The 12,840-nt window shown below is 51.2% G+C and overlaps 1 protein-coding gene across 1 annotated transcript; it reads left to right on the top strand.

Annotated features, from left to right (window-relative positions):
- Nucleotides 1-978: 978 nt before the first annotated feature.
- Nucleotides 979-3,843, top strand: LOC130124834 (protein LEG1 homolog). The gene is made up of 8 exons (XM_056294181.1): nt 979-1,276; nt 1,696-1,782; nt 1,981-2,054; nt 2,194-2,298; nt 2,428-2,546; nt 3,040-3,181; nt 3,268-3,364; nt 3,689-3,843. The coding sequence occupies exons 1-8, from the start codon at nt 979-981 to the stop codon at nt 3,841-3,843; spliced, it is 1,077 nt and encodes a 358-aa protein (XP_056150156.1).
- Nucleotides 3,844-12,840: the final 8,997 nt, after the last annotated feature.

Consider the following 12,840-nt stretch of genomic DNA (forward strand, 5'->3'; position numbering starts at 1 on the left):
GTTTTTTGTTTTTCTTGCCCTTTTGTATCTGTTTAAGTTGGCGAGTACTGCTGGCATAGTGTGTGGTTGCCGCTTCTCCCTCTTGTAGCCCCCCCTTCCCATCCACCCCTGTATGTCTGTGTTATGCTTACCTGTTGTCTTGTTTCATCCCATTTATTGTAAAGACACTGAGTGTTAGAAAAGCGCTAAATAAGATTGATTTTATTATTATTCCATATTATTAGATTAGAGATTAGATTCTCTTCTCTCTCTGACGGTAACGGATATTTCTTTTCTTTCTTCCATTTTGGCTAGTTCAAAACTGACTACAACTACAACCCCAAGTACAATACAATAATGTATATGTAAAATATTTGCTGTATTGGCTATTATCAATCTTGCTTTGACATTGTGCCATCATTTATGGAGTGATGAGGTAGAGTGATGTGTACATGTTGTTGGCTGGCGCGTGACATTTGTGAATTAAATATATTATATATATGCTCTGATGAAGGCCTGTAGCAGTACTGTAGGCCAAAACGTTAGCATGTTTTGATGACCAAAATAAATTGGTGAAAATGAGGCACTGTCCCTGTCCTTTTTCAAATTGGTGAGTGCTACCCTACATCCTTGGATGTGGTTTTTGAAATATATTCTCAGTTAGGTCAGGGTAGGTTTTGACATTATTTTATGTCCAAGTGCTGTTGGCTTTTTGGTGGCTCTAATGGAGGGCGTTCTGGTTAAACTGACCTCTTATCTGATTGTCAGTAGATAAAGCTTTTCATAGATAAAGCTGTCTCACGCTGTTCAAGGGCCAAGCATACTTACTATATGGCCCATGGCCACAGGTGTAAGTCCTCTTATCTGTACTCATGCACGTGTCTGTCTGTCTGTTTGTCAGCCTGTGAGTTTGACGAAGGGGTACATAAGCAACATTCAGTTGCTGATTCTCCAGTTCCCTTTTTGGGCTTTACATCGCCGTCCCCAGCCTTCCCAGCCATGCTGCGTCCTCTGGCACTTAGCGTCCTCTTTGCAGGCATGGTGTCTTTCACCAACTCTGCTGTGCTGGTGGAGAATGGTTTGCCGATCTTCTGGCAGCAGTCGGCCAGCCAATTGACTGACCTCCCAACAGAGAATGGTGTCCTCACTCCCAACCCTTGGCACTTCCGTGACCGTTTGAGCCTCTATAGAATGATCACTACTGCCACCGATCCCTATTTGAGCGCCATGGGGATGGCCACTACAGACAGCCCTGTATGGGGACTGCCACTGACGCTGGGATGGGAGCTAAACTCTGGTAAGATAACAGTTGTCAACTTGGTGTTATCTGTAATAATATTGCCTTATCATCCATTCTGAATTTGGTCAATTTGGTATGGATAATGGATGGATGGAGAGATGAATGGATGGAATATAGCACCTACAAAGCCAAAGAGCAACAACTTTGTGAGTAATAAATGAAAATTTAGCATATAATTTAGTAGCATTGATGGGTTTACTTTTTTGTCAGTATGAAAGCGAAAACATAAATATGACCTCTGACCTTTTGATCATACAAAAATCCCAGCTACTGCTGTTTGCCATTGTAAGTCCAATTACACGGGCCCAATGTTTTAGTACTCAGAACTTCTTGAGTGTACAAATGTGTATGTTGGTGTGTCAGAGATAGTAGGTGATTGAATCTTAATCACAATAAGATTAATGTGCTGATTACAGGTCGTCTGGCTGATCCAACTGGAACCACGACATGTGGTCTTCAAACAGGGGATGCCATGTGCATCTCTACACAAAGCTGGTGGGCCTGTAAGTAGGACACATGCAGGCATGAACGAACACACACACACACACACACACACACACACACACACACACACACACACACCCACACACACCCACACACACACACACACACACACACACACACACACACACACACACACACTCACAAACAAAAGTCAGATTTGTCAAAATTGTCAACAAATTCCACATCTGTCCCTCCAGGTGCAAATTATCTCATCTCTGTGCTGCCCTTCCTGTCCGCTGCGCAGCAAGGCCTCTTTGGAGAAGAACTTCAGGCAGGTTCCTTGTGAAATGATGATGGACATCGGCGTTCTCATCTCTTCACAAATGAGAATTTGGAGTTTGTTTGTGGAAAGTTTCATTCAAAATCATGATTATCATTTTTATGGCCTCTGTTGTTTTTGTTGCTGCAAGGTCAAAATGCAGGCACCTGCTGGTGAAGGGGACTACTGCACCACCTATGCTGACTGTGCTGCACGTTTCCCTGATCCCATGGCCAAATGGGATGTTTTTTACCAGGCAACCCCCCCACCCACACACTTAAACTTCTGCAACAAACATGTTTTGCAGCCCTGAGTTAACATGTACACAGTTTCGGTACATTTTCATCAGTTATTCATTTCTCTGTTTGTGTGCATGTGTACAAAGAGTCTAAAGGCAACCCTTGAGTGCGTTCTGCCTGACGATGAGAAGCAAGTCCAGCTCCACGGTCGTTACTGGGCAGCCCACCAAGCCTCCATGCGTGCCTCTGCAGCATGTGACTCCAGGTACTTAAATAATTAGCTAACAGGCAACTGGCTGGCTGGATAGACAGATGGATGGATGATTGATGCTAGATATTAGATGAAATGAGTGATTGATGGATATGTAGATGGAGAGCTGGTTGTCTCAGTAATCCACTTTGGACACCTCTGCTGCATATCATCCAAGATAGAATGATTACTTTAATCATGTAATGATTACACTGTATTCTGTGCCAACCTCTGACACCACTCAAGGCTAGTGTTATAAACAAAGACAGACAGATGACAAATGGACCTTATGATATATAGTCAAAGACAGAGGAAAAGACAAGATTTATTAGACAAGTGTGTTTGTATGTGTATGTGTGTGTGTGTGTGTGTCTGTGTGTGTGAGTGTGTACGTGTGTGTGTCATGGTCGCTGGTGAGGCGCATACAATTTCCTTTGGATGGCGGTTTTTAATTTTCTCTCTCTTTGGTTTTCTCGGCCTTGTCTCCTCCTCCCTCCTTCTCCTATAGACATAGGTATTACTCCTCTACTGAGGTGTCCTTCACCAAAAGCTTGCTGAATGCAGTAGAGTATGTCGCAGCGGCATACTTCCATTCCAACATTGACCGATCTCTCATGTTCCTGAACCCCCTGCCAGGCAGAGTTCTACAGGTATACACGATACACATCTCTGCCTGTCTTCCCGTCTGTCTCTCATTTTCAGCCCTAATCACTTATTTTCTATGCCGCCTATCTAGGAAAATGACAAGGCACCCAATATAGCTGATCTGAGCCGGGAGGAGAACCACACGCTGTCAATCTTGTCATGGATAAATTACGCAGACAATTCACTGGGTATGACACAAACACACTTGCACGAACACACAGACACACACACACACACACATACATGGACATGCAAGCAAAATTGCAGTATCTTGCAATATCTCGTTTTCTCTCTAATAGATGGCCTTTGATACCTTGTGGTAAATAGCAGGTTCTGATTTTGAACCGCATTATCCATAGGTTCTGTGGTGCTAGCAAGACAAGAAAAAAATCTAGAAAAGATATGAGTGACACAGAGACAAAATCCAAATTCTTTATTAAGTGCCCGATGAAGAGGAAAACATTTTAATTAATTATCAGGCTGGTTCTGATTACAATAATCCCCCCCCCCAGGTGACAGGTTGCTGCGTTTGTGGCGTCGTGCCATGTGTTCAGTGAGCACCAGAGAGAAAGGCAGAGCTCTGTTGGAGCAGATTTTATTAAAGCAAGGCTTTGTCTCTACTGCCTTATCATTATCCATGGTTACTGAGATGACCACAAAATGCTGAGTGAGAAAGTAAGAAAAATTAACACGATCGCATGCACACACACACACACACACACACACACACACACACACACACACACACACACACACACCCCACACAGTTGGGGATAAATGGAGCTCATTTAGTTTTTCTCAATTGCTTTGGCTCATTTCGTGACACAGTGTTAACATTCTCAAAGCTCTAGATGCGTTTGTCCACACAGCTTATATGCAAGGCTCAGCGTTTTCGGTTTTTATTTTTCAAAGCCATCTTGCATGCCGAATTTCACCACAAGAGGGCACTGTTACATAACCTCACACGAACAGGAACAACTTTTGGATCCGTGGAAACATAAAATCCGGGTGAAAATCAGTTTAAAAATCTGGGTATTTTTCGGTGAAAATCGGTAAAAAAACAAAAAACGCTGGGCTTTGTTTATATGGTATAGCGCAACACCATAGCTCGCCTGTACAAAAGGTCAGTGCCCTCAAAATGAGAAGTTCCTTTGGCACTGTGTAAACAATGTTGGTCAAAATGAGTAGACGTTTTGTCAGTATGGCCGTGGACCCTGGAAATGTTCCTTATGTCCACATCCCGTGAGAAAATTCTTCCTCTGCATTTAACCCATCCTAGCTGTGTAGTTAGGAGCAGTGGGCAGCTGCCGTGCAGCACCCGGTGACCAACTCCAGTTCATCTTGCCATGCCCTGCTCAGGGGCACATACAGCAGTATAAACCCTAACATGCCTGTCTTTTTGATGGTGGGGGAAACTGGAGCACCCGGAGAAAACCCACACAGACACGGGGAAAACATGCAAACTCCACGCAGAAAGGACCTGGGACGACCCCCCCAAGGTTGGACAACCCCGGGGTTCAAACCTAGGAGCCTTCTTGCTGTGAGGCGACAGCGCTAACCACTGCGCCACCATGCCGCCCCTGTTTACTGTACTAGTGTAGAGCCGAAGGAACGGAGAAGACCGTAGGTTCACACTTTAGCCGTGTAGGCAACTTTCTTTAATCCACGGTAAATCAGCGAGACAACCAAACCACAGCTCGACTGAGCGGAGGTGGCAAGAAAAACCAGAAAACTGGCTGGACAACCATAACTTAACCCTGCGTTAACCTGCCAGGGCAACCATGACTTAACCCTTAGTTCCTGGGTTGAATTCTGTCCCCAATACGTGTCCACCACATGAGCCCCCCCAGAATTCGCCCTAGTAATCGAAGTCAGGCAGGCGCGGGTGGACGACAGGCCGTCCGCGGCGGCTCCGGATAACAGGGGCCGGAGTGTCTGTGGGAGGCATTGACGCGGGCCTGTGGAGGTCGGCCTGAGGAGCAGAAGAGGCAGCTCGGGCCTCCACGGGGGGAGGAGGCGGAGCAGGGGGACGACCGCGACGAGGAGGTTGGGCTAACTCCAACGGCTGCGTCAAGTCCAGGTGTGCGGGTTTAACTCGGTCCACTGAAACATGCTCGGCCGTGCCCCCAAAATCCACCACCAGGTGCTTAGTTCCCCGTTCCAGGACGCGGAAGGGGCCGTCATAAGGGGGTTGCAGAGGGGGGCGGTGTGCGTCGTGACGGATGAACACGTAGTCCGCTGACTGCAGACCTGGGGGCACCTGGGACACCGGAGCGCCGTGTTGGGCGGTAGGGACGGGTGTGAAAGCTCTGACCCCGTCCAGCAAGGAGGCTCGTTGGTCCACAGCTGACCAGGGACGCGTTGCATTGGGCATGAAATCGCCTGGGACTCGCAGCGGCGTGCCGTACACCAGCTCCGCAGAGGAGGCTTGTAGGTCTTCCTTCGGGGCGGTCCGCAGGCCCAGCATGACCCATGGGAGCTTGTCAACCCAGTTGCAGTCCTTGAGAGTAGCCCGAAGCGCAGCCTTCATGGACCGGTGGAAGCGCTCACATAGGCCGTTCGCCTGAGGGTGGTAGGCGGTAGTGCGATGAAGCTTGACGCCCAGAGCCTCACCCACAGCATTCCATAGCTCTGAGGTAAACTGTGGCCCACGGTCAGATGAAAGGTCGGAAGGCGTACCGAAACGTGAGACCCACGACCCAATAAAAGCCCGGGCCACATCAGCAGACGTCGTGGATGCCAGGGGAACAGCTTCAGGCCAGCGCGTAGTCCTGTCCACCACAGTGAAGAGGTAGGTGAACCCATGGGAGGGGGGTAGGGGACCAACCAGGTCGACGTGGACATGGTCAAATCGTCTCTCCGGCACTGCGAAGCGTTCCAGGGGCGCCTTAATGTGGCGGTGTATCTTAGCCCGCTGACAGGCAACACACGAGTCGGCCCACGCTTTCACGTCTCTCTTAAGTCCCTCCCACACAAACTTAGCAGAGGTCAGGCGCACGGATGGCTTACCGCCTGGATGAGAGAGGCCGTGCACAGCTTCAAATACGGGGCGTCTCCAGCTGTGCGGGACGATGGGCCTGGGCTGTCCTGTGGAGACGTCACACAGGAGGGTGACACCTGTGTCGCTGAAAGGAACGTCCTGCAGGCGGAGCCCCGTGTCGGAGGCCCGGAGACGGAGGATGCTCGGGTCCGTGGCCTGGTCAGCAGCCATCTGTGCATAGTCAAGGCCTAGGTGGACCGCTCCAATCACTGCCCTAGACAGGCAGTCAGCTACCTGGTTAGACTTACCAGCGACGTGCTGGATGTCGGTAGTGAATTCCGAAATGTAGGAGAGTTGTCGCTGCTGGCGAGCGGACCATGGCTCGGCCGTCTTGGACATGGCAAACGTGAGGGGCTTGTGGTCCACGTACGCAGTAAACTCGCGGCCCTCTAGCAGGAAACGGAAATGCCGGACGGCGAGCCAGAGACCGAGGAGTTCCCTGTCAAAAGTACTATACTTGCGCTCTCGGGGTGTAAGCTGGCGACTGAAAAAGGCCAAAGGCTGCCAAGCCCCCCCCACCCACTGTTCGTGAACCGCACCAACAGCATAGTCCGATGCATCCGTGGTTATGGAAATAGGCGCTGTAGGTGAAGGATGCGCTAGCAGGGTAGCCTGGGAGAGCGCAGCTTTAGTCTCGGTGAACGCACGGTCCCGCTCTGCTGTCCAGTCGACCGCCTGGTTGGGGGACATGCCTTTCAGCGCCTCGTACAGTGGCCGGATGATAAAGGCGGCTCGAGGAATGAAGCGGTGGTAGAATGTCACCATCCCGATGAACTCCCTGAGCGCACGAGCTGTTTGGGGGCGCGGAAAGGCCGCCACCGCTTCCACCTTTGAGGGCAGGGGGACTGCCCCGTCCCCAGTGATGCGGTGCCCGAGGAAATCAATGGCTGTCAGCCCGAACCGGCACTTCGCCGGGTTGACGATCAGCCCATGCTGGCTGAGGCGTGTGAAGAGGGCATGAAGATGGGACAGGTGTTCTTCCTCGGAGGCGCTGGCGATGAGTATGTCGTCCAAATAGACGAAGATGAAAGGAAGGCCACGGAGCACTGAATCCATCAGCCGCTGAAAGGACTGGGCTGCGTTTTTGAGTCCAAATGGCATTCGTAGGAATTCAAATAGGCCGAATGGGGTTGTCACCGCTGTCTTGGGGATGTCTGAGGGGTGCACGGGAACTTGATGATAACCACGGACCAGGTCGACTTTTGAGAAGACGCATTTGCCAGACAGGTTTGCAGAAAAGTCCTGGATATGCGGGACAGGATAGCGGTCAGGCGTGGTGGCGTCATTTAGTCGGCGGTAGTCCCCGCATGGGCGCCAACCTCCATCAGGCTTAGCGACGATGTGGAGTGGGGACGCCCACGGGCTGTCAGAGCGGCGGATGATCCCCATGCGTTCCAGGTGCTCGAACTCAGACTTGGCAATGGCGAGTTTGGCGGGGTCGAGACGCCTGGCTCTGGCGTAGACCGGGGGCCCCTTCGTAGCAATGTGATGCTCCACCCCATGCTTAGCGGTGGGTGCAGAGAAGGTAGGCTGGGTGAGGTCAGGGAACTCAGCGAGGAGGCGGGTGAACTTGTCTGCCTCTGAGAGAGAGTTGGCTAGACCTGCATAGGCCGCTTCCCTCCGCGTACATGCGAAGGAGGAGAAGGTTAAGGCATCGACCAGACGGCTGTTCTGAATGTCCACTAGCAAACCGTAAGCGCACAAAAAATCAGCTCCGAGGAGGGGAAGCGTTACATTGGCCATGACGAACTCCCACGTGAAACGTTGTCCACCAAAACACAGTTCTACAGACCGCACGCCGTAGGTGCGGATAGGGCTGCCGTCAGCCGTCGCCAACTGGGGACCCCGCTCCCCGCCCATGATGTCGACGTCAGTAGCAGGGAGCACGCTTCTCTGTGCGCCCGTGTCACAAAGAAATCGCCGACCGGAGATGGTGTCGAGGATGAAGAGTAGCCTGCTCGTATCGCCAACACTCATGGCCACTACTGAGTGTTGGCCCTCTCGTTTCCCGTCGGCCTGTAGTTGCAGGGGGAACGGCACCGTTTAGCTTTCGCACCAAATCGAGCGTGGTACATACAGAGTCCAGAGGGCTTGTAGCGGTCTGATGCTGTGGCGCCACCGTCGGGCCACGCCCGCGATGTCGGCGGGGGGCCAGTGAAGGTAGGAGCCAGCACCCCGGCATGGGAGGAACGTTGTGTAGCGACGAAGAATCGGTCAGCCTCCTTTGCCAGCTCACGGGGATCAGTGATGGTGGAGTTAGCGAGCGCGGTCTGGACGTGGGGCGGCATGTTGCGCAGAAACAGCTCCATAAACAGGAAACATGGCTTTTCTTGACCCAGTAGGTTTAACATCCTGCTCATTAGCTCCGATGGCTTGCCATCTCCCAAGCCCTGAATTGCGAAGAGGCGACGTGCTCTCTCCGTTGCTGACAGTTCAAAAGTTTCAAGGAGGAGATGTTTAAGTGCGGCGTATTTACCATCGGCCGGTGGGTTGGTTATGAAACCGCTTATCCTGGAAGCCGTAGCGCACCCCAGCGCTGCCACTACGTAGTAGTACCTGGTCTCGTCTGCTGTTATGTCTCTGAGCGCGAACTGTGCCTCAGCCTGCGCGAACCATGTAGCCGCGGAAGACTCCCAAAACTCCGGCAGTTTAATTGCAACGGCGTTCGTAGCCATAATGTGTGTGGTTTCAGAAAACTTATCCGAAAACCGACGTCGGGGTCACCAGTGTAGAGCCGAAGTAACGGAGAAGACCGTAGGTTCACACTTTAGCCGTGTAGGCAACTTTCTTTAATCCACGGTAAATCAGCGAGACAACCAAACCACAGCTCGACTGAGCGGAGGTGGCAAGAAAAACCAGAAAACTGGCTGGACAACCATAACCTAACCCTGCGTTAACCTGCCAGGGCAACCATGACTTAACCCTTAGTTCCTGGGTTGAATTCTGTCCCCAATACGTGTCCACCACACTAGAATGTTATTTTTGTCTAACTATCCGTTACATTTCACGTACTCCAAAATGGCTGAGAGGGTTATTGCATTGTGACATCATCCACAATAGCTCGCTGGAAAAAGAAAAACGATGGAGGTGCATTCCCCGTGCCAATCCCGGACAATATGACCCCCTGTGGTCATATGTCCTCCCACCGACCCCGTATTCGCACGCCCACCGGAAGCGCTATTCCTCTTTCCATCTCCAACTAAATGAGATCGGTCGATGGCTGTTTCTCTCTCGCTGGGACTAAGAGGAAAACTGCAAATACGCAAGTAATCTAGTGATATACTGGTATATTAGATACTAATTTATAGTTGGTTTACCTTTTATCGCCAAGATGTTCGTTAATCCGGTCGATGTGGCCGGATTCTACGCTTGGTGCGGGTGTGTTAAACCGGCGACGCTCCGATGGGACCCCCATCCGGACTGTGTCTCCCATATCCCGCATGTTCACTACACGGGCTACTTGAGGGATGTAGACGGTAATGAGATCGACTGCAATTTCTGTAAAACCATCAGAGGATCGGGGCGCCAAAGGTGGGCTGCCCTGTACCGTCAAAGATGGGGGTTTCCGCGAATAGTGCCCTTCGCACCTGCTAACGAGGCGGCTAGCATGGTGCTACCTAGCTATAGCCATGGGGCGGAGGCTAGCAACATCCCTCCGATGCTTCCTAGCTACAGTCACGGGACGGCGGCTAGCATTAGCATCCCTCCGGAGCCAGGGGCTATCCCACCATCCGGGATAGTTAGAGAGGACTGGATCAATGAGATCCTATCTCTCCCTGGTGAATCCGTGGCATGTTATTCGGCGGGTGCGGAACCCGAGGATTCACTGCCTGAGGAAGTAGACGATCAGGGCGTGGAAGACGACCAGCCAAGTTCGTCTCAACCAAACAAAGATGGCGACGCCATGCAACGTGGGTCCGAAACATTCCTCGCCAGTTTCTGCGATCTGTTCGCGCGAGCGGTCAAGTCTGCCGACATCGTTACCGAGCCGGGCAATCCTCAAGATCCGGTGGTAGCCGATTTTCCACGAATGGCAGAGAGGGTCAGGGACTCCACTCTACCACCTTATCCTCACATCGAACGAGCGTTTAAGCGGGCGGAGGCGGATCCGCTACTTAGTCCTCAAAGTTCAGTCAGAAGGGGGTTGACGTCTTAGCAGTCGAGGTTAGGAACCTCAACTACAAAGACTGGAAAATTCCGCAACCAGAGAGGGACGTTTTATCGTTCAACCCTAACACCAAGGTGGGGTCTCGCGATACTCCCAAACACCCTTCGCAGTGGGGCCAACAGGTGGATCGTTACGCGTGTGATGCATGGCACGCCAGTACACGCGCAGCTGGACTCGTCTCAACGGCTGGGATGATAACGGCGTACATGCGCAAGCTCTGCAGCCTATCAAACGTCGAGCAAAGCAAAGCCGCCATCGCTACAGCAGGTATCGACGGGGCCGAGTTCGGTGACGTAGTGGCCAGCGAAGCAGGTTGTGAGTACATCTTGGAAATGGAACGCATAGCTGACTCCCTGGGATCGCTGCTGTATTCCATCGCTCTAGAGTGCGGTTCTAGCGCAGCTGCCTCCACCCTTTCGCGCAGACGTCTCTGGCTAGAGACAGCCGGGGTAAAAGAGGAATTCTGCAAGGAGTGGATGGCCCACTCCTGCGCAGGGAACCAGGGCCTGTTTGGAACGACCCCGGACATTATCAGCAAATACAAGGCCGCCCAGGCCGAGCGCGAAACCTTGCACAAGGAGCTTCTCCCGATGATGAAGAACCCGCCTACCCCTAAGCCCGCGGTGAGCACAGGGCAGGGGGACAAGCCTGCGCGCAAGCAGAAATGGAGAGAGACTTATCCAAAAAGAGGTGGTAAAGTGGGGCGCGAGCGTGGACAGGGCTCACGTCCAAACTCCCAGTCTTCCACAGATCCAGCGGCCAAGCCGGACAGCACAGACACTTCCAAGAAGGGAGCTGCCAAGTGACGTGTTTCGGCAGGATGTTACGACCCACACCAACAGACTGATTCCAGAGCCGTCTCCGGCGATATAGACGCTTGTTCAGGGGACACAGCGTGCGCAGGGCTAAACACTGCGCCTTTTATTTTGGTTTCTGATGCACAGTCTTCTTGTTCTATTCCAAAGGTTGTGAATGTGAATAAAAGTTTTTATGTTGGTGATGATGGTGATTGCGTTTTAAAAGGTTTGAAACGCAAGTCTGATTGTCTGTCTGAATCTTTAGGTAAAGATGATGATAACAATGACTGGGAGGTCATCCGCCAGGCGGCGGTTTGGAGTGTTGAGACCACTTTCTTACGGCATTATTACCGGCACGTTAAGGTGCGGTCGGTTGCCGACGCTGTTCTGGAGCAGGCCTCTTAGGATGCTCTCATCAGAACGCGTACCCCTTCCCACCAGGGGTTTGAAGGGTTCATTGGACGGCTAGGGAACGGAGGCACGAATCCTGTCGTTGTTCAATGCAATAACCCTCTCAGCCATTTTGGAGTACGTGAAATGTAACTTTGGGTTCGCGAAGCGAACCATAGTTATATGAACAACGACAAAATGGCTGAGAATAGAGCCGTTCTCCTCCTACCCGGGCCACAGGTGTGGTGCTCATTTAGTTGGAGATGGTTCGACTTACAAAGAGGAATAGCGCTTCCGGTGGGCGTGCCAATATGGCGTCGGTGGGAGGACATATGACCACAGGGGGTCATATTGTCCGGGATTGGCACGGGGAATGCACCTCCATCGTTTTTATTTTTTCCAGCGAGCTATTGTGGATGATGTCACAATGCAATAACCCTCTCAGCCATTTCTTCGTTGTTCATATAACTAGGGTTCGCTTCGCGAACCCAAAGTTACTTCATTTTTATTTACATAAAGTAACTGTCTTACACCACACCACAGTCATTATAAAACTCACACAGCACAATATACTATGCACATACTACTACTACTTTTGGCTGCCACAGCGGATCATCTATTTCCTTTTCTTCCTGTCCTCTGCATCTTTGTCTGTCACACCAGCCATCTGCATGTCCTCCCTCACTACATCCATAAACCTCCTCTTTGGCCTTCCTCTTTTCCTCTTCCCTGGCAGCTCCATATTCAGCATCCTTCTCCCAATATACCCAGCATCTCTCCTCCACACACGTCCAAGCCATCTCTGTCTTGCCTCTCTTGCTTTGTCTCCAAACCGTTCAACCTGAGCTGTCCCTCTAATATGCTCGCTCCTCATCCTGTCCTTCTTCGTCACTCCCAGTGAAAATCTTAGCATCTTCATGTCTGTGACCTCCAGCTCCGCCTCCTGTCTTTTCATCAGTGCCACCGTCTCCAAACCATATAACATAGCTGGTCTCACAGCTACAGCCACTGAGGATGCACAAGCCAGTGCATTGTTAGCGGCGGTCCCAAGCCCAGATAAATGGGGAGGGTTGCATCAGGAAGGGCATCCGGCGTAAAATCTTTGCCAAATCAAATATGCAGATCATAAATCTAACATACATTAGTACAAAAAAGGAAAATGCAGTCTAACACTGTAACACAGCAAAGCTGGAGTGCGACATTAAAAACTCCACCTTGCTGGATATTCTGTTGCCCCGGTCTGTCTGGCCACAGATTTTCATCGACATC

This window comes from Lampris incognitus, chromosome 15 (assembly GCF_029633865.1).
Source record: "Lampris incognitus isolate fLamInc1 chromosome 15, fLamInc1.hap2, whole genome shotgun sequence".
Taxonomy (NCBI): Eukaryota; Metazoa; Chordata; class Actinopteri; order Lampriformes; family Lampridae; genus Lampris; species Lampris incognitus.

Bases quoted from the DNA above. Each gene is read 5' to 3' on its own strand.
- LOC130124834 (XM_056294181.1), top strand. From the start codon at position 979: ATGCTGCGTCCTCTGGCACTTAGCGTCCTCTTTGCAGGCATGGTGTCT. The intron at 2,299-2,427 runs GCAACCCCCCCA...ATGTGTACAAAG, and splicing joins AATGGGATGTTTTTTACCAG to AGTCTAAAGGCAACCCTTGA. The intron at 3,182-3,267 runs GTATACACGATA...CCGCCTATCTAG, and splicing joins TGCCAGGCAGAGTTCTACAG to GAAAATGACAAGGCACCCAA.